Genomic DNA, 21,872 nt, shown 5'->3' with positions numbered 1-21,872 from the left:
CTCTCCCTCTCCTCTTCTCTCCTTCTCCTCTCCCTCTCTTCTTCTCTCCCTCTCCTCTCCCTCTCCTCCATCTCTTCTCTCCCTCTCCTCTCCCTCTTCTCTACCTCTCCTCTACCTCTCCTCTCCCTCTCCTCTCCTTCTTCTCTCCCTCTCCTCTTCTCTCCCTCTCCTCTCCTTCTCCTCTCCCTCTCTTCTTCTCTCCCTCTCCTCTCCCTCTCCTCCCTCTCTTCTCTCCCTCTCCTCTCCCTCTTCTCTCCCTCTCCTCCTCTCTCCCTCTCCTCTTCTCTACCTCTCCTCTTCTCCCCCTCTCCTCTCCCTCTCCTCTTCTCTACCTCTCCTCTTCTCTCCCTCGCCTCTTCTCTACCTCTCCTCTTCTCTACCTCCTCTCCCTCTACTCTCCCTCTCCTGTTCTCTACCTCTCCTCTCCCTCTCCTCTCCTTCTTCTCTCCCTCTCCTCTCCCTCTCCTCCCTCTCCTCTTCTCTCCCTCTCCTCTCCCTCTTCTCTTCTCTACCTCTCCTCTTCTCTCCCTCTTCTCTACCTCTCCTCTTCTCTCCCTCTCCTCTTCTCTACCTCTCCTCTTTCCCTCCACCCCCATCTTTCACATGTCTCTGGCAAATTATAATGACGATCATTCTCCCTCCCCATACCCCCCCTCTCACTCTCTCTCTATCTCTATCTCCCTCTCTCTTTCTGTGTGTAGGAACTTTGTGGAGGAGAAGTTGGGGGTGAAGTATACAGAGAGGAGGAAGACCGAGTTTGCTAAGTCCTTCAGAGAGAGTGGACCCGCCTCGCCTGTCTTCTTCATCCTGTCTCCCGGAGTAGACCCTCTCAAAGACGTGGAGTCACTGGGTAACACTAAGACAACTGATTTTGTAATGTAAATATCACTGTAAATCTGAATGAACATGATACACACACTGAGAAACTCTTGTTCCCATGGTAACAGGCAGGAAGTTAGGATTCACCATAGACCTGGGGAAGCTCCACAATGTGTCTTTGGGTCAGGGCCAGGAAGCTGTGGCTGAGGTTGCCATGGAGATGGCTGCTAAGGAGGGACACTGGGTCATCCTACAGGTATGGCAATCTTGCTATATACTGTGCATAAGATATAGTTCAATCCTTCATTCATCATTGCATCCATCCATTCACTGTTTCATTAATCAATGTATTAGTTTTTTCACGCAAACATCTGTTCATCCATCAATCAATCCATTCATTCATTTATCTCTGTCAGAATATCCACCTGGTGGCTCGCTGGCTGGGGTCGTTGGAGAAGCTTCTGGAACGCTGCTGTGAGGGCAGTCACCAGGACTACAGAGTGTTTATGAGTGCTGAGCCTGCCCCTACACCACAGGAGCACATCATCCCTCAGGTAAACACACACACACACACTCACACACACACAAACATACACACACACACACACACACACACATACACACATACACACATACACACATACACACACACACACACACACACACACACACACATGCATTTATAATAACACTGTGTGTTTTCCTAATTGAAAAGTGTGTTTGTTCTCCTCTCCTGACTCAGGGCATCCTGGAGAATGCCATCAAGATCACTAACGAGCCTCCCACTGGCATGCATGCCAACCTCCACGCTGCTCTGGACAACTTTGACCAGGTAAAGGAATGTGCGTGTGCATGTCTGTCTCTCCATTGGTGTTAGGGACGGCAATTGAAATCAAATGTTTGATTCTCACTTCATAACAACATCCAGTAATAGATCATTTATAAACAGTTTGTTCACTATTTACTAATTGTTTGTACATTTGTAAATGTTAGCAAGCTATATATAGTTATTTACTAAACTTTCAAATTGATTACTGGATCATTACCAATCATTAGAAAAACTATAGCGGTGTTAAGTAACTAAGTAAAAATACTTTAAAGTACTACTTTGGAGTATCCGTACTTTACTTGAATATTTATACATTTTTTTACTTTTACTTGACTACGATCCGAAAGAAAATATGTGCTTGTGACATTTCAAATGTCACGGATCCCTCCGGAACATTCACTACCTGACTCCTATTCCAAGTGATTCATATTTGAATAAGTGTGTCCTTGGTTTAACAGTGTCCTGTCGATTATTGTTACAATGTCCGTTGGTGCGTGTGAGTACCTGTGCTGTGTGTTTTTTGGATTTCGTGCCATTGTGGATTGAAGAAATTATTACAGGTCTAGTCCCATGTGTAAATCATTGTGAGTCTGTCATTTATTCAAGGTACTACTGACTCTTTTGTTTTGGATTTCTAGACTGTGTTTTGGAACGTGTTTGTATGGTCTTCGTCCCCGAAGCCTTTACAACGCACGCCTTAATTTGGGTAAACTAAAACCCCTATTACGCCTTCCTGCGCCTGTCTCCCGACCCTTTAAACCATCGCGACATCGATTGCTCAGGCAGGACAGCAAAACGGTCAAATTCATACACGTATTAAGAGAACTCATCCCTACTGCCTCTGATCTGGTTTGTAAAATATTGTTAGACTGTGCCACTGGCTTTCCATAAATAAATAAAAACAAGAACATCTGCATAATATAAGGAATTTGATATATAGCCTTTGCTTTCCCTTTGATACTTAAGTACATTTAAAACCAGATACCTTTAGACTTGTACTCAAGTCATATTTTACTGGGTGACTTTCACTTTTACTTGAGTCATTTTCTATTAAGTTTACTTTTACTCAAGTATGACAATTGGGTTCTTTTTCCACCACTCGTAAAGTATTATCTCCACCAAGATCTCAAAATGACAAGGAAAATATATATTTGGAAAATAATAAGGATACAACATGTGATGTTTTTAAGAAATGATTTAAAGCATTTTATTTCAAAACAGTCATACTGTTTGTTCAAATTCATCAGAACCAATGGTCCTCAAACGAACCCCTGTCCCCTAGAACTGTCCCGTTTCGTGCTGAGGGGGAACATTGGTGTTCACTTCACTGTCTAAAGCACCTGGGTTGCAGCTTGTCAGTTCAACCATGATCTGAGCACTAGTCCAGTCACTCAAGGGTGCCTCCTTCCCTCCAGTGGTAGGAAGTGCACATCTCCCACAGTCAGAACAATAGGCTGGTGGGCTGCAGCCTCAGTGTGATGTGAGCACTAGTCCAGTCACTCAAAGGTGCCTCCAATCCTCCCGTAGTAGGAAGTGCACACATCAGACAGTAGGCTGGTATAGTAGATCATAAGCTAAAGCCTCAGTCCGCCACACATTCATAGATACCAATTTGTGTTCTCTTTCAAGTCAAATTTACCCTCACATTAACCCTTAAAATCTATAAATCATCTTTTCCCATCAAAGCTCACCCTCTTCCCCTTCCCTCAACCAATCCTCCTCCCTCCCATTTTGAAATGTCAGACTGTAGTTGGCACCCGCCCTCCCCTGGCCCCTATACCCTGGGTCCCTCACTGAGTGCTGTACACACCGCTGAGAAGGCGGCTCTTCTTCTCCTCCTTATGGCTCTCGTTCTTCAGGTCAGCAAACACCTGGGAGAAGAAGTTAGGGTCTGTGTTCATCTGGAGCATCTTTACACTCATCAGCTTGGTGATGGTCATGCAGCGGATCCAGAAGGTCTGCCTGCAGGTGTCCACCAGGAAGGGTTTCAGGGGGTAGGCGATCTCGTTGCCCATGTAGGAGCAGGTCGTATAGAGGCAGGTGAGCAGCACGGCATGCAGCTCGTGCAAGGTGGCCACCTCGGAGGAAACCGCCTCGCGGCACAGCATGTAGAGGAAGACCACAGCGGCCGGATTGATGCAGCTCTGGCTCTGATAGCAGTTGTCCAGCAGATAACGGTCCACCACCCGCAGCCACAGCACCGGGTCCATGGAAGACATGTCCTGGAGCCGGTAGCAGCGCCGGCACAGGTACTCACCCAGACAGCGCAGCAGCTCACCGGTTGTAGCGTGGACCATCACAAGCCTCCTGGGAGCGTCGAGGTCCTGGACATTCACCATCTGGGGTGTGTCGGGGGCCGTGTTTGAGTTGGATAAGGGGGCCTTCTCGACCAACGAGGCAGCGCTGTTGGAGATGGCTGGAGTGTTCTGGTCCTGGGTGGACAGCTTGTCACAGGACTGAGACTTCTCAAGGGTGAGGGTGGACAGGTTGGAGAAGGACTGAGACTTCTCCAGGTTCTCATTACTCAGATGGGCAATGTTGTTTTGGTTGGTGTTCTCGTGGGCCTGCACCTTCTTGGAGCTCTTCTTCTTCACAATCCACCTCCATGGTGAGTAGCGCTTCAGAGTCTTGTCTTTTGCGCTCGTACCGGTCTGGACTTCCATCAAGTGGCCCACAGTGTCCGGCCCATCTTGGAAGAGGACTGCCTTCTTGCGGAGCGAGATAGACATTACGGTTCCCATGGTCAATAGTGCCTGTGGAAAACAAAATGCTTCAATATTAGCAAAATGAAATGCATGGCATCAGTTCAGTTGGCCTAGCTAGCTCAGCTCTGGCTGTCTCTGAAATGGCAACCTATTCCCTATAAAGTGCACTGCTTTTGACCATGGCCCAAAGGCGTCTGGTCAAAAGCAGTGCTTTAAATAGGAAACAGGGTTCTTTTTGGGACAGATTCTCAATCACAGTATTAAGCATAGGCATTGGGCTCTGTGTTCATAAACATGAGCAATATAACATTCCAAAGCGAAACAAAAATATTACTCACTGATTTCAAGTTGATATGTGAAACAGTTCTAAAGATATTTCTATATTTACTTTGTTAATTGAAAGGTAAGACGGGTTGTCCAGTGCTTTGAGTTCAAGGCTGTTATGGTTGTGAACATCAGAATTGTCCAAGGTTCTGAAATCGGGTTTCCACGTCGTAATAAAGAAGTATGTCATAGAGGCGATTTTGTGAAAGATTATAAGTTTGATGTTGGCAAAAAATAAAAAAATAAATAAAGTCTGATGTTCCCCGTGACAGAATTTGCCTCATATTTGATACAGCCGAGCTCAATAAATTGAAAACGAAATAACCTCTGAGTGTCTGTTACGTCACGGCGTTACATTTCTGTCCTCAGTGGCTGAAAAACATGTATCTGGCGAGTGTTTTGCATGGATCTCAATGGTCTGTCAAATTATATTGGCAGCTCTGTCAGGCTCCCGCTTATCTCGTTCACCAGCAGACTATTCTTCCCCCTAAATTGTGCTTTAGTAAATTCACTTTAGCAATCTACTCCAATAATGCGCATTTAGCCTGGGGACGAATATGTGCGCGCCTATAATCGCTATTTGAAGTGGGGAGCATACAGGCCGACTTCGATGTCAGGACTGACTGGAGAGCTTGCTTAAAATGCGCTATAAAAGTAGGCTAAATTGCATTTTCATGTAAAACGCAAGATAAGAACCAGCAGTAGCTGGAATAAAAGCTTATACAACTTCATTCAAACGTTTTTTTAAAGAATTTTAAAAATCATACAACAGTTGATCCAATACTAGACTAAGCTCGGTTTGAATATTCAAGTACAGTGGGGCAAAAAAAGTATTTAGTCAGCCACCAATTGTGCAACTTCTCCCACTTAAAAAAATGATAGAGGCCTGTAATTTTCATCTTAGGTAGACTTCAACTATGACAGACAAAATGAGAAAAAAATCCAGATAATCACATTGTAGGATTTTTAATGAATTTATTTGCAAATTATGCTGGAAATAAGTATTTGGTCATGTCACGCCTTGGTCATTGTATTTTGTGTTTTCGTTATATATTTGTTCAGGCCAGGGTGTGATATGGGATTATTGTGTTGTCGTATTGGGGTTTTGTAGGCATTGGGATTGTGGTTGATTAGGGGTGTGTCTCCGAAAAAGAGGGAAACGTGGCGGTCTTCTGGTCAGACTACGGAGACGGGCACATCGTGCCCCACTTCCTAGCATTCTTCTTGCCAATGTCCAGTCTCTTGACAACAAGATTGAAATCCGAGCAAGGGTAGCATTCCAGAGGGACATCAGAGACTGTAACATTCTGTGCTTCACGGAAACATGGCTCACTGGAGAGACGCTATCCGAAGCGGTGCAGCCAACGGGTTTCTCCACGCATCACGCCGACAGAAACAAACACCTTTCTGGTAAGAAGAGGGGTGGGGGGGTGTATGCCTTGTGGCTAAAGAGGCATGGTGCGATGAAAGAAACATACAGGAACTCAAATCCTTCTGTTCACCTGATTTAGAATTCCTCACAATCAAATGTAGACCGCATTATCTACCAAGAGAATTCTCTTCGATTATAATCACAGCCGTATATATCCCCCCCCCCCAAGCAGACACATCGATGGCTCTGAACGAACTTTATTTAACTCTTTGCAAACTGGAAACCATTTATCCGGAGGCTGCATTCATTGTTGTTGGGGATTTTAACAAGGCTAATCTGAAAACAAGACTCCCTAAATTTTATCAGCATATCGATTGCGCAACCAGGGGCGGAAAAACCTTGGATCACTGTTACTCTAACTTCCGCGACGCATATAAGGCCCTGCCCCGCCCCCCTTTCGGAAAAGCTGACCACGACTCCATTTTGCTGATACCTGCCTACAGACAAAAGCTAAAAAAAAGAAGCTCCCACGCTGAGGTCTGTCCAACGCTGGTCCGACCAAGCTGACTCCACACTCCAAGACTGCTTCCATCACGTGGACTGGGACATGTTTCGTATTGCGTCAGATAACAACATTGACGAATACGCTGATTCGGTGTGCGAGTTCATTAGAACGTGCGTTGAAGATGTCGTTCCCATAGCAACGATTAAAACATTCCCTAACCAGAAACCTTGGATTGATGGCAGCATTCGCGTGAAACTGAAAGCGCAAACCACTGCTTTCAATCAGGGCAAGGTGTCTGGTAACATGACTGAATACAAACAATGCAGCTATTCCCTCCGTAAGGCTATCAAACAAGCTAAGCGTCAGTACAGAGACAAAGTAGAATCCCAATTCAACGGCTCAGACACAAGAGGCATGTGGCAGGGTCTACAGTCAATCACGGACTACAGGAAGAAATCCAGCCCAGTCACGGACCAGGATGTCTTGCTCCCAGGCAGACTAAATAACTTTTTTGCCCGCTTTGAGGACAATACAGTGCCACTGACACTGCCTGCAACGGAAAAATGCGGTCTCTCCTTCACTGCAGCCGAGGTGAGTAAAACATTTAGACGTGTTAACCCTCGCAAGGCTGCAGGCCCAGACGGCATCCCCAGCCGCGCCCTCAGACCATGCGCAGACCAGCTGGCTGGTGTGTTTACGGACATATTCAATCAATCCCTATACCAGTCTGCTGTTCCCACATGCTTCAAGAGGGCCACCATTGTTCCTGTTCCCAAGAAAGCTAAGGTAACTGAGCTAAACGACTACCGCCCCGTAGCACTCACTTCCGTCATCATGAAGTGCTTTGAGAGACTAGTCAAGGACCATATCACCTCCACCCTACCTGACACCCTAGACCCACTCCAATTTGCTTACCGCTCAAATAGGTCCACAGACGATGCAATCTCAACCACACTGCACACTGCCCTAACCCATCTGGACAAGAGGAATACCTATGTGAGAATGCTGTTCGTCGACTACAGCTCGGCATTCAACACCATAGTACCCTCCAAGCTCGTCATCAAGCTCGAGACCCTGGGTCTCGACCCCGCCCTGTGCAACTGGGTACTGGACTTCCTGACGGGCCGCCCCCAGGTGGTGAGGGTAGGTAACAACATCTCCTCCCCGCTGATCCTCAACACTGGGGCCCCACAAGGGTGCGTTCTGAGCCCTCTCCTGTACTCCCTGTTCACCCACGACTGCGTGGCCACGCACGCCTCCAACTCAATCATCAAGTTTGCGGACGACACAACAGTGGTAGGCTTGATTACCAACAACGACGAGACGGCCTACAGGGAGGAGGTGAGGGCCCTCGGAGTGTGGTGTCAGGAAAATAACCTCACACTCAACGTCAACAAAACTAAGGAGATGATTGTGGACTTCAGGAAACAGCAGAGGGAACACCCCCCTATCCACATCGATGGAACAGTAGTGGAGAGAGTAGCAAGTTTTAAGTTCCTCGGCATACACATCACAGACAAACTGAATTGGTCCACTCACACAGACAGCAGCAGCACCTCTTCAACCTCAGGAGGCTGAAAAAATTCGGCTTGTCACCAAAAGCACTCACAAACTTCTACAGATGCACAATCGAGAGCATCCTGGCGGGCTGTATCACCGCCTGGTACGGCAACTGCTCCGCCCTCAACCGTAAGGCTCTCCAGAGGGTAGTGAGTCTGCACAACGCATCACCGGGGGCAAACTACCTGCCCTCCAGGACACCTACACCACCCGATGTTACAGGAAGGCCATAAAGATCATCAAGGACATCAACCACCCGAGCCACTGCCTGTTCACCCCGCTATCATCCAGAAGGCGAGGTCAGTACAGGTGCATCAAAGCTGGGACCGAGAGACTGAAAAACAGCTTCTATCTCAAGGCCATCAGACTGTTAAACAGCCACCACTAACATTGAGTGGCTGCTGCCAACACACTGACACAACTCCAGCCACTTTAATAATGGGAATTGATGGGAAATGATGTAAATATATCACTAGCCACTTTAAACAACGCTACCTTATATAATGTTACTTACCCTACGTTATTCATCTCATATGCATACGTATATACTGTACTCTATATCATCGACTGCATCCTTATGTAATACATGTATCACTAGCCACTTTAACTATGCAACTTTGTTTACATACTCATCTCATATGTATATACTGTACTCGATACCATCTACTGTATCTTGCCTATGCTGCTCTGTACCATCACTCATTCATATATCCTTATGTACATATTCTTTATCCCCTTACACTGTGTATAAGACAGTAGTTTAGGAATTGTTAGTTAGATTACTTGTTGGTTATTACTGCATTGTCGGAACTAGAAGCAGAAGCATTTCGCTACACTCGCATTAACATCTGCTAACCATGTGTATGTGACAAATAACATTTGATTTGATTTGATTTGAGTTTAGGCTTGGCTGCCCGAGGCGGTTCTCAATCAGAGTCAGGTGATTCTTGTTGTCTCTGATAGGGAACCGTATTTAGGTAGCCTGGGTTTCACTTTGTATTTTGTGGGTGATTGTTCCTGTCTCAGTGTAGTTTCACCAGATAGGCTGTAATTAGGTTTCACGTTTCGTTGTTTTGTATTTGTATTCAGTTATTTCATGTACCGTGATTCATTCATTAAAGACATGAGTAACCACCACTCTGCATTTTGGTCCGACTTTCTTTCAACAAACGAAGAATGCCGTTACAGAATCACCCACCACACACGGACCGAGCGGCGTGGTAACAGGCAGCGACAGCAGGAGCAGCGAGGGGAGAACGTTATGGACAGCAGAAGTATGGAGTATACGACGTGGGAGGAAATAGACAGGTGGGCGGTCGACCCAGAGAGAGTGCCGGAGCCCGCCTGGGATTCGCTGGAGCAGTGCGAAGAGGGCTATAGGAGAATGGAGTTGGAGAGGCAATCACGACGGCGCAGAGGAAAGCCCGTGAGTCAGCCCCAAAAATGTATTGGGGGGGGCTCAGAGGGAGAGTGGCTGAGTCAGGAGACAGACCTGAGCCAACTCTCCTTATTAATCGTGAGGAGCAGCGATCAAAGGACTTCTGGACTTGGGAGGAGATATTAGACGGAAAAGGACCCTGGGCTCAGCCTGGAGAATATCGCCGTTCCAAGGAAGAACTGGAGGCGGAAAAGCGGAGAGGCGCTGGTATGAGGAGGCAGCAAGGCGACGTGGATGGAAGCCTGAGAGTCAGTCCCAAAAATGTATTGGGGGTTGGCTTACAGGGAGTATGGCTATGCCAGGTAGGAGACCTGCGCAAACTCCCTGTGCTTACCGGGGGGCTAGAGAGACCGGGCAGGCACCGTGTTATGCTATGGAGCGCACAGTGTTTCCAGTGCGGGTACATGGCCCGGTGCGGTTCATACCAGCCCTTCGTATTGGCCGGGCTAGAGTGGGCATCGAGCCAGGTAAGGTTGGGCAGGCTCGGTGCTCAAGAGCTCCAGTGCGCCTGCACGGTCCGGTCTATCCAGAGCCACCTCCACACACCAGTCCTCCGGTAGCAGCTCCCCGCACCAGGCTTCCTGTGCGTGTCCTCGATCCAGTACTACCAGTTCCAGTACCACGCACCAGGCCTTCAGTGCGCCTCGCCTGTTCAGCGCAGCCAGCGCTTTTCCCCTCTCCTGCGCTGTCGGAGTCTCCCGCCTGTTCAGCGCTTCTAGAACCTTCCTCCTCTACAGCGCTGCTGGAGTCTCCTGTCTGTTCAGCGCTATCAGAGCCTTCCTCCTCTATAGCGCTGCCGGAGCCTCCTGCCTGTTTGGAGCAGCCAGAGCTGTCAGTCTGCATGGAGCAGACAGGGATGTCAGTCTGCATGGAGCAGCCAGAACTGCCAGTCTGCATGGAGCAGCCAGAGCTGCCAGTCTGCATGGAGCAGCCAGAGCTGCCAGTCTGCATGGAGCAGCCAGAGCTGCCAGTCTGCATGGAGCAGCCAGAGCTGCCAGTCTGCATGGAGCTGCCAGTCTGCATGGAGCTGCCAGTCTGCATGGAGCTGCCAGTCTGCATGGAGCTGCCAGTCTGCAAGGAGCTGCCAGTCTGCAAGGAGCTGCGAGTCTGCAAGGAGCTGCCAGAGCTGTTAGTCTGCATGGAGCAGCCAGAGCTGTCAGTCTGCAAGAAGCTGCCAGTCTGCATGGAGCTGCCAGTCTGCATGGAGCTGCCAGTCTGCAAGGAGCTGCCAGTCTGCAAGGAGCTGCCAGTCTGCAAGGAGCTGCCAGAGCTGTTAGTATGCATGGAGCAGCCAGAGCTGTCAGTCTGCAAGAAGCCGCCAGAGCTGTCAATCTGCATGGAGCAGCCAGAGCCGCCAGTCAGCATAGAGCAGCCAGAGCCGTCAGTCAGCATGAAGCAGCCAGAGCCGTCAGTCTGCCAGGATCCGCCAGTCAGCCAGACTCTTCCAGATCTGCCAGTCAGCCAGACTCTTCCAGATCTACCAGTCAGCCAGACTCTTCCAGATCTGCCAGTCAGCCAGACTCTTCCAGATCTGCCAGTCAACCAGACTCTTCCAGATCTGCGAGTCAACCAGACTCTTCCAGATCCGCCAGTCAGCCAGGATCTGCCAGAACTGCCAGCCAGCCAGGATCTGCCGGATTCAACTGCCTGGCTGGGCTTCCTCTCAGTGCTGGGCTTCCTTTCAGTGCTGGGGAGGAACTATGACATTAATGGAGTGGGGTCCACCTCCCGAGCCGGAACCGCCACCATGGACAGACACCCACCCGGACCCTCCCTATGGTTTTGAGGTGCGTCCGGGAGTCCGCACCTTAGGGGGGAGGTTCTGTCACGCCTTGGTCATTGTATTTTGTGTTTTCGTTATATATTTGTTCAGGCCAGGGTGTGATGTGGGTTTATTGTGTTGTCGTATTGGGTTTTTTGTAGGCATTGGGATTGTGGTTGATTAGGGGTGTGTCTAGTTTAGGCTTGGCTGCCTGAGGCGGTTCTCAATCAGAGTCAGGTGATTCTTGTTGTCTCTGATAGGGAACCGTATTTAGGTAGCCTGGGTTTCACTTTGTATTTTGTGGGTGATTGTTCCTGTCTCAGTGTAGTTTCACCAGATAGGCTGTAATTAGGTTTCACGTTCCGTTTTGTTGTTTTGTATTTGTATTCAGTTATTTCATGTACCGCGATTCATTCATTAAAGACATGAGTAACCACCACTCTGCATTTCGGTCCGACTTTCTTTCGACAAACGAAGAATGCCGTTACAGGTCACCTACAAACAAGCAAGATTTCTGGCTCTCACAGACCTGTAACTTCTTCTTTAAGAGGCTCCTCTGTCCTCCACTCGTTACCTGTATTAATGGCACCTGTTTGAACTTGTTATCAGTATAAAACACACCTGTCCACAACCTCAAACAGTCACACTCCAAACTCCACTATGGCCAAGACCAAAGAGCTGTCAAAGGACACCAGAAACAAAAGTGTAGACCTGCACCAGGCTGGGAAGACTGAATCTGCAATAGGTAAGCAGCTTGGTTTGAAGAAATCAACTGTGGGAGCAATTATTAGGAAATGGAAGACATACAAGACCACTGATAAGTCCAGCTTGGAACAAAGTAACAAAGCCTACCATCAGTAACACACTACGCCGCCAGGGACTCAAATCCTGCAGTGCCAGACGTGTCCCCCTGCTTAAGCCAGTACATGTCCAGGCCCGTATGAAGTTTGCTAGAGAGCATTTGGATGATCCAGAAGAAGATTGGGAGAATGTCATATGGTCAGATGAAACCAAAATATAACTTTTTGGTAAAAACTCAACTCGTCGTGTTTGGAGGACAAAGAATGCCGAGTTGCATCCAAAGAACACCATATCTACTGTGAAGCATGGGGGTGGAAACATCATGCTTTGGGGCTGTTTTTTTTTTGCAAAGGGACCAGGACGACTGATCCGTGTAAAGGAAAGAATGAATGGGGCCATGTATCGTGAGATTTTGATTGAAAACCTCCTTCTGTCAGCAAGGGCATTGAAGATGAAACGTGGCTGGGTCTTTCAGCATGACAATGATCCCAAACACACCGCCCGGGCAAAGAAGGAGTGGCTTCGCAAGAAGCATTTCAAGGTCCTGGAGTGGCCTAGCCAGTCTCCAGATCTCAGCCCCATAGAAAATCTTTGGAGGGAGTTGATGGTCCGTGTTGCCCAGCGACAGCCCCAAAACATCACTGCTCTAGAGTAGATCTGCATGGAGGAATGGGCCAAAATACCAGCAACAGTATGTGGAAAACCTGTGAAGACTTACAGAAACCGTTTGACCTCTGTCATTGCCAACAAAGGGTATATAACAAAGTATTGAGATAAACTTTTTTTATTGACCAAATGCTTATTTTCCACCATAATTTGCAAAAAAAATCATAAAAAATCCTACAATGTGATTTTCTGGATTTTTTTCCTCATTTTGTCTGTCATACTTGAAATGTACCTATGATGAAAATTACAGGCCCCCCCAAAACTCTTGTTTCCATGGTTACTGGTACTTTACTTGAGAATGTATATATTTCTTTACTTTTACTTCTACTTGACAACATTCAGAAAGAAAATATGTGCTCCTTACATTTCCAATGCTCAGGCAGGACAGAAAAACAGTCAAATTCATACACTTATTAAGGGAACTCATCCCTACTGCCTCTGATCTGGTTTGTAAAATAGTGTTAGACTGTGCCCCTGGCTTTCCATAAATAAATAAAAACAAGAACATCTGCATACTATAAGGAATTTGATATATAGCCTTTGCTTTCCCTTTTGATACTTAAGTACATTTAAAACCAGATACCTTTAGACTTGTACTCAAGTAATATTTTACTGGGTGACTTTCACTTTTACTTGAGTCATTTTCTATTAAGTATCTTTACTTTTACTCAAGTATGACAATTGGGTTCTTTTTCCACCACTCGTAAAGTATTATCTCCACCAAGATCTCAAAATGACAAGGAAAATATATATTTGTAAAATAATAAGTACACAACATGTGATGTTTTTAAGAAATAATTTAAAGCATTTTATTTCAATACAGTCATACTGTTCGTTCAAATACATCAGAACAAATGGTCCTCAAACAAACTGTCCCTGTCCCCCAGAACTGTCCCGTTAAAGTGCTGGGGGACATTGCTGTTCACTTCACTGTCTAAAGCACCAGGGTCGAACAGCTTGTCAGTTCAACCATGATCTGAGCACTAGTCCAGTCACTTAAGGGTGCCTCCTTCCCTCCAGTGGTAGGAAGTGCACATCTCCCACAGTCAGATGGGCTGGTGGGCTGCAGCCTCAGTGTGATGTGAGCACTAGTCCAGTCACTCAAAGGTGCCTCCAATCCTCCCGTAGTAGGAAGTGCACACATCAGACAGTAGGCTGGTATAGTAGATCTTAAGCTAAACACTCAGTCCTCCACACATTTATAGCTACCGATTTGTGTTCTCTTTCAAGTCAAATGTACCCTCATATTAACCCTTAAAATCTATAAATCATCTTTTCCCATCAACGCTCACCCTCTTCCCCTCCCTCAACCAATCCTCCTCCCTCCCATTTTGAATTGTCAGACTGTAGTTGGCACCCGCCCTCCCCTGGCCCCTATACCCTAGGTCCCTCACTGAGTGCTGTACACACCGCTGAGCAGGCGGCTCTTCTTCTCCTCCTTCTGGCTCTCGTTCTTCAAGTCAGCAAACACCTGGGAGAAGAAGTTAGGGTCTGTGTTCATCTGGAGCATCTTGACACTCATCAGCTTGGTCATGGTCATGCAGCGGATCCAGAAGGTCTGCCTGCAGGTGTCCACCAGGAAGGGTTTCAGGGGGTAGGCGATCTCGTTGCCCATGTAGGAGCAGGTCGTATAGAGGCAGGTGAGCAGCACGGCATGCAGCTCGTGCAAGGTGGCCACCTCGGAGGAAACCGCCTCGCGGCACAGCATGTAGAGGAAGACCACAGCAGCCGGATTGATGCAGCTCTGGCTCTGATAGCAGTTGTCCAGCAGATAACGGTCCACCACCCGCAGCCACAGCACCGGGTCCATGGAAGACATGTCCTGGAGCCGGTAGCAGCGCCTGCACAGGAACTCACCCAGACAGCGCAGCAGCTCGCCGGTTGTAGCTTGGACCATCACCAGCCTCCTGGGAGCGTCGAGGTCCTGGACGGTCACCATGTGGGGCGTGTCGGGGGCCGTGTTTGAGTTGGATAAGGGGGCCTTCATGACCAACGAGGCGGCGTTGTTGGAGCTGTTGGAGATGGCTGGAGTGCTCTGGTCCTGGGTGGACAGCTTGTCACAGGACTGAGACTTCTCCAGGTTCTCATTACTCAGATGGGCAATGTTGTTTTGGTTGGTGTTCTCGTGGGCCTGCACCTTCTTGGAGCTCTTCTTCTTCACAATCCGCCTCCATGGTGAGTAGCGCTTCAGAGTCTTGTCTTTTGCGCTCTTACCGGTCTGGACTTCCATCAAGTGGCCCACAGTGTCCGGCCCATCTTGGAAGAGGACTGCCTTCTTGCGGAGCGAGATAGACATTACGGTTCCCATGGTCAATAGTGCCTGTGGAAAACAAAATGCTTCAATATTAGCAAAATGAAATGCATGGCATCAGTTCAGTTGGCCTAGCTAGCTCAGCTCTGGCTGTCTCTGAAATGGCAACCTATTCCCTATAAAGTGCACTGCTTTTGACCAAGGCCCAAAGGGGTCTGGTCAAAAGCAGTGCTTTATATAGGAAACAGGGTTCCATTTGGGACATATTCTAAATCACAGTATTAAGCATAGACATTAGTGCTCTGTGTTCATAAACATGAGCAATATAACATTCCAAAGCAAACAAAAATATGACTCACTGATTTCAAGTTGATATGTGAACAAAGTTATAAAGATATTTCTACATTTACTTTGTTAATTGAAAGGTAAGACGGGTTGTCCAGTGCTTTGAGTTCAAGGCTGTTATGGTTGTGAACATCAGAATTGTCCAAGGTTCTGAAATCGGGTTTCCACGTCGTAATAAAGAAGTATGTCATAGAGGCGATTTTGTGAAAGATTATAAGTTTGATGTTGGCAAAAAATAAACAAATAAATAAAGTCTGATGTTCCCCGTGATAGAATTTGCCTCATATTTGATACAGCCGAGCTCAATAAATTGAAAACGAAATAACCTCTGAGTGTCTGTTACGTCACGGCGTTATATTTCTGTCCTCAGTGGCTGAATAACATGTATCTGGCGAGTGTTTTGCATGGATCTCAATGGTCTGTCAAATTATATTGGCAGCTCTGTCAGGCTCCCGCTTATCTCGTTCACCAGCAGACTATTCTTCCCCCTAAATTGTGCTTTAGTAAATTCACTTTAGCAATCTACTCCAATAATGCGCATTTAGCCTGGGGACGAATATGTGCGCGCCTGTAATCGCTATTTGAAGTGGGGAGCATACAGGCCGACTTCGATGTCAGGACTGACTGGAGAGCTTGCTTAAAATGCGCTATAAAAGTAGGCTAAATTGCATTTTCATGTAAAACGCAAGATAAGAACCAGCAGTAGCTGAAATAAACGCTTTTACAACTTCATTCAAACGTTTTTTTAAAGAATTTTAAAAATCATACAACAGTTGATCCAATACTAGACTAAGCTCGGTTTGAATATTCAAGTACAGTGGGGCAAAAAAAGTATTTAGTCAGCCACCAATTGTGCAACTTCTCCCACTTAAAAAAATGATAGAGGCCTGTAATTTTCATCTTAGGTAGACTTCAACTATGACAGACAAAATGAGAAAAAAATCCAGATAATCACATTGTAGGATTTTTAATGAATTTATTTGCAAATTATGCTGGAAATAAGTATTTGGTCATGTCACGCCTTGGTCATTGTATTTTGTGTTTTCGTTATATATTTGTTCAGGCCAGGGTGTGATGTGGGTTTATTGTGTTGTCGTATTGGGGTTTTTGTAGGCATTGGGATTGTGGTTGATTAGGGGTGTGTCTAGTTTAGGCTTGGCTGCCTGAGGCGGTTCTCAATCAGAGTCAGGTGATTCTTGTTGTCTCTGATAGGGAACCGTATTTAGGTAGCCTGGGTTTCACTTTGTATTTTGTGGGTGATTGTTCCTGTCTCAGTGTAGTTTCACCAGATAGGCTGTAATTAGGTTTCACGTTCCGTTTTGTTGTTTTGTATTTGTATTCAGTTATTTCATGTACCGCGATTCATTCATTAAAGACATGAGTAACCACCACGCTGCATTTCGGTCCGACTTTCTTTCGACAAACGAAGAATGCCGTTACAGGTCACCTACAAACAAGCAAGATTTATGGCTCTCACAGACCTGTAACTTCTTCTTTAAAAATCTCCTCTGTCCTCCACTCGTTACCTGTATTAATGGCACCTGTTTGAACTTGTTATCAGTATAAAACACACCTGTCCACAACCTCAAACAGTCACACTCCAAACTCCACTATGGCCAAGACCAAAGAGCTGTCAAAGGACACCAGAAACAAAAGTGTAGACCTGCACCAGGCTGGGAAGACTGAATCTGCAATAGGTAAGCAGCTTGGTTTGAAGAAATCAACTGTGGGAGCAATTATTAGGAAATGGAAGACATACAAGACCACTGATAAGTCCAGCTTGGAACAAAGTAACAAAGCCTACCATCAGTAACACACTACGCCACCAGGGACTCAAATCCTGCAGTGCCAGACGTGTCCCCCTGCTTAAGCCAGTACATGTCCAGGCCCGTATGAAGTTTGCTAGAGAGCATTTGGATGATCCAGAAGAAGATTGGGAGAATGTCATATGGTCAGATGAAACCAAAATATAACTTTTTGGTAAAAACTCAACTCGTCGTGTTTGGAGGACAAAGAATGCCGAGTTGCATCCAAAGAACACCATATCTACTGTGAAGCATGGGGGTGGAAACATCATGCTTTGGGGCTGTTTTTTTTTTGCAAAGGGACCAGGACGACTGATCCGTGTAAAGGAAAGAATGAATGGGGCCATGTATCGTGAGATTTTGATTGAAAACCTCCTTCTGTCAGCAAGGGCATTGAAGATGAAACGTGGCTGGGTCTTTCAGCATGACAATGATCCCAAACACACCGCCCGGGCAAAGAAGGAGTGGCTTCGCAAGAAGCATTTCAAGGTCCTGGAGTGGCCTAGCCAGTCTCCAGATCTCAACCCCATATAAAATCTTTGGAGGGAGTTGACGGTCCGTGTTGCCCAGCGACAGCCCCAAAACATCACTGCTCTAGAGTAGATCTGCATGGAGGAATGGGCCAAAATACCAGCAACAGTATGTGGAAAACTTGTGAAGACTTACAGAAACCGTTTGACCTCTGTCATTGCCAACAAAGGGTATATAACAAAGTATTGAGAGAAACTTTTTTTATTGACCAAATGCTTATTTTCCACCATAATTTGCAAAAGAAATCATAAAAAATCCTACAATGTGATTTTCTGGATTTTTTTCCTCATTTTGTCTGTCATAGTTGAAGTGTACCTATGATGAAAATTACAGGCCCCCCCAAAACTCTTGTTTCCATGGTTACTGGTACTTTACTTGCGAATGTATATATTTCTTTACTTTTACTTCTACTTGACAACATTCAGAAAGAAAATATGTGCTCCTTACATTTCCAATGCTCAGGCAGGACAGAAAAACAGTCAAATTCATACACTTAATAAGGGAACTCATCCCTACTGCCTCTGATCTGGTTTGTAAAATATTGTTAGACTGTGCCCCTGGCTTTCCATAAATAAATAAAAACAAGAACATCTGCATAATATAAGGAATTTGATATATAGCCTTTGCTTTCCCTTTTGATACTTAAGTACATTTAAAACCAGATACCTTTAGACTTGTACTCAAGTAATATTTTACTGGGTGACTTTCACTTTTACTTGAGTCATTTTCTATTAAGTATCTTTACTTTTACTCAAGTATGACAATTGGGTTCTTTTTCCACCACTCGTAAAGTATTATCTCCACCAAGATCTCAAAATGACAAGGAAAATATATATTTGTAAAATAATAAGTACACAACATGTGATGTTTTTAAGAAATAATTTAAAGCATTTTATTTCAATACAGTCATACTGTTCGTTCAAATACATCAGAACAAATGGTCCTCAAACAAACCCCTGTCCCCCAGAACTGTCCCGTTTTGTGCTGAGGGGGAACATTGCTGTTCACTTCACTGTCTAAAGCACCAGGGTCGCAGCTTGTCAGTTCAACCATGATCTGAGCACTAGTCCAGTCACTTAAGGGTGCCTCCTTCCCTCCAGTGGTAGGAAGTGCACATCTCCCACAGTCAGATGGGCTGGTGGGCTGCAGCCTCAGTGTGATGTGAGCACTAGTCCAGTCACTCAAAGGTGCCTCCAATCCTCCCGTAGTAGGAAGTGCACACATCAGACAGTAGGCTGGTATAGTAGATCTTAAGCTAAACACTCAGTCCTCCACACATTTATAGCTACCGATTTGTGTTCTCTTTCAAGTCAAATGTACCCTCATATTAACCCTTAAAATCTATAAATCATCTTTTCCCATCAACGCTCACCCTCTTCCCCCTCCCTCAACCAATCCTCCTCCCTCCCATTTTGAATTGTCAGACTGTAGTTGGCACCCGCCCTCCCCTGGCCCCTATACCCTAGGTCCCTCACTGAGTGCTGTACACACCGCTGAGCAGGCGGCTCTTCTTCTCCTCCTTCTGGCTCTCGTTCTTCAAGTCAGCAAACACCTGGGAGAAGAAGTTAGGGTCTGTGTTCATCTGGAGCATCTTGACACTCATCAGCTTGGTCATGGTCATGCAGCGGATCCAGAAGGTCTGCCTGCAGGTGTCCACCAGGAAGGGTTTCAGGGGGTAGGCGATCTCGTTGCCCATGTAGGAGCAGGTCGTATAGAGGCAGGTGAGCAGCACGGCATGCAGCTCGTGCAAGGTGGCCACCTCGGAGGAAACCGCCTCGCGGCACAGCATGTAGAGGAAGACCACAGCAGCCGGATTGATGCAGCTCTGGCTCTGATAGCAGTTGTCCAGCAGATAACGGTCCACCACCCGCAGCCACAGCACCGGGTCCATGGAAGACATGTCCTGGAGCCGGTAGCAGCGCCGGCACAGGAACTCACCCAGACAGCGCAGCAGCTCACCGGTTGTAGCGTGGACCATCACCAGCCTCCTGGGAGCGTCGAGGTCCTGGACGGTCACCATCTGGGGTGTGTCGGGGCCGTGTTTGAGTTGGATAAGGGGGCCTTCATGACCAACGAGGCAGTGCGTTGTTGGAGCTGGCTGGAGATGGCTGGAGCTTGCTCTGGTCCTGGGTGGACAGCTTGTCACAGGACTGAGACTTCTCCAGGTTCTCATTACTCAGATCGGCAATGTTGTTTTGGTTGGTGTTCTCGTGGGCCTGCACCTTCCTGGAGCTCTTCTTCTTCACAATCCACCTCCATGGTGAGTAGCGCTTCAGAGTCTTGTCTTTTGCGCTCTTACCGGTCTGGACTTCCATCAAGTGGCCCACAGTGTCCGGCCCATCTTGGAAGAGGACTGCCTTCTTGCGGAGCGAGATAGACATTACGGTTCCCATGGTCAATAGTGCCTGTGGAAAACAAAATGCTTCAATATTAGCAAAATGAAATGCATGGCATCAGTTCAGTTGGCCTAGCTAGCTCAGCTCTGGCTGTCTCTGAAATGGCAACCTATTCCCTATAAATTGCACTGCTTTTGACCAAGGCCCAAAGGGGTCTGGTCAAAAGCAGTGCTTTAAATAGGAAACAGGGTTCCATTTGGGACAGATTCTCAATCACAGTATTAAGCATAGACATTAGTGCTCTGTGTTCATAAACATGAGCAATATAACATTCCAAAGCAAACAAAAATATGACTCACTGATTTCAAGTTGATATGTGAAAAAAGTTCTAAAGATATTTCTATATTTACTTTGTTAATTGAAAGGTAAGACGGGTTGTCCAGTGCTTTGAGTTCAAGGCTGTTATGGTTGTGAACATCAGAATTGTCCAAGGTTCTGAAATCGGGTTTCCACGTCGTAATAAAGAAGTATGTCATAGAGGCGATTTTGTGAAAGATTATAAGTTTGATGTTGGCAAAAAATAAAAAAATAAATAAAGTCTGATGTTCCCCGTGACAGAATTTGCCTCATATTTGATACAGCCGAGCTCAATAAATTGAAAACGAAATAACCTCTGAGTGTCTGTTACTATTGAGCTCGGCTGTATCAAATATGAGGCAAATTCTGTTACATTTCTGTTACATTTCGGCGTTACATTTCTGTCCTCAGTGGCTGAAAAACATGTATCTGGCGAGTGTTTTGCATGGATCTCAATGGTTTGTCAAATTATATTGGCAGCTCTGTCAGGCTCCCGCTTATCTCGTTCACCAGCAGACTATTCTTCCCCTCAATTGTGCTTTAATAAATTCCCTTTAGCAATCTACTCCAATAATGCGCATTTAGCCTGGGGACGAATATGTGCGCGCCTATAATCGCTATTTGAAGTGGGGAGCATACATGCCGACTTCGATGTCAGGACTGACTGGAGAGCTAGCTTAAAATGCGCTATAAAAGTAGGCTAAATTGCCTTTTCATGTAAATCGCAACATAAGAACCAGCAGTAGCTCAGATAATAGCTTGTACAGCTACATTTCAGTGTTTTTTTTTAAGAAAAAAAAAAAATCATACAACAGTTGATCCAATACTAGACTAAGCTCGGTTTGAAAATTCAAGTACCTCCCCATCCCTAATTGCTGTCCCAATATATTATTAATATCTCACAAACTCAAATATCTCTCTGTCTTTCTCTCTCTCTCTATCACTCTCTCTCTAGGATATATTGGATCAGTGCAGTAGAGAGCAGGAGTTTAAGACCATCCTGTTCTCTCTGTGTTATTTTCATGCCTGTGTGGCTGAGAGGCGCAAGTTCGGTCCTCAGGGTTGGAACAGGAAATACCCCTTTAACACTGGAGACCTCACCATCTCTGTCAATGTGCTCTACAACTACCTGGAGGCCAACTCACAGGTCACCGTTTACCGTGTTATAGTGATCAGGATGGTGATATTGATGATGATTGATGATGTAGATGTTGAGTCATTGTTCATGTATTTGGCGTGTGTGTGTGTGTGTGTTCAGGTGCCGTGGGAGGACCTGCGCTATCTGTTTGGAGAGATCATGTACGGAGGTCACATCACAGACGACTGGGACAGAAGACTCTGTAGAACCTACCTGGAGGAATACATGCAGCCCAACCAGTGTGTGTGTGTGTGTGTGTGTGTGTGTGTGTGTGTGTGTGTGTGTGTGTGTGTGTGTGTGTGGTTTGTGATTGTGATGATAATGTTAC

At 46.3% G+C, this 21,872-nt stretch overlaps 3 protein-coding genes and 1 pseudogene across 3 annotated transcripts in view; 1 reads left to right on the top strand and 3 right to left on the bottom strand.

Moving 5' to 3' along the window:
- LOC135558267 (dynein axonemal heavy chain 11-like) overlaps positions 1-21,872 on the top strand; it is a 108,612-nt gene that overhangs the window by 84,607 nt on the left and 2,133 nt on the right. Inside the window, 6 exon segments of the mRNA XM_064991985.1 lie at positions 702-850; positions 948-1,075; positions 1,236-1,373; positions 1,562-1,651; positions 21,362-21,553; positions 21,665-21,787. Of these exon segments, the coding sequence (XP_064848057.1) occupies positions 702-850; positions 948-1,075; positions 1,236-1,373; positions 1,562-1,651; positions 21,362-21,553; positions 21,665-21,787 (820 nt within the window).
- LOC135558065 (cyclin-dependent kinase 5 activator 1-like) lies at positions 3,439-4,389 on the bottom strand. Its single transcript, XM_064991817.1, has one exon. The coding sequence runs from the start codon at positions 4,387-4,389 to the stop codon at positions 3,439-3,441; it is 951 nt and encodes a 316-aa protein (XP_064847889.1).
- Positions 14,172-15,089, bottom strand: LOC135558064 (cyclin-dependent kinase 5 activator 1-like). Its single transcript, XM_064991816.1, has one exon. The coding sequence runs from the start codon at positions 15,087-15,089 to the stop codon at positions 14,172-14,174; it is 918 nt and encodes a 305-aa protein (XP_064847888.1).
- Positions 19,185-20,106, bottom strand: LOC135558063 (cyclin-dependent kinase 5 activator 1-like; annotated as a pseudogene).

Source organism: Oncorhynchus masou, chromosome 17 (genome assembly GCF_036934945.1).
Source record: "Oncorhynchus masou masou isolate Uvic2021 chromosome 17, UVic_Omas_1.1, whole genome shotgun sequence".
Lineage (NCBI taxonomy): Eukaryota > Metazoa > Chordata > Actinopteri > Salmoniformes > Salmonidae > Oncorhynchus > Oncorhynchus masou.
The sequence above is the reverse complement of the archived record's forward strand: the minus strand, read 5'-3'. Positions and strand labels throughout refer to the sequence as shown.

Excerpts from the sequence above, each read along its gene's own strand:
- LOC135558064 (XM_064991816.1), bottom strand. The coding sequence starts at position 15,089 with ATGGGAACCGTAATGTCTATCTCGCTCCGCAAGAAGGCAGTCCTCTTC.
- LOC135558065 (XM_064991817.1), bottom strand. The coding sequence starts at position 4,389 with ATGGGAACCGTAATGTCTATCTCGCTCCGCAAGAAGGCAGTCCTCTTC.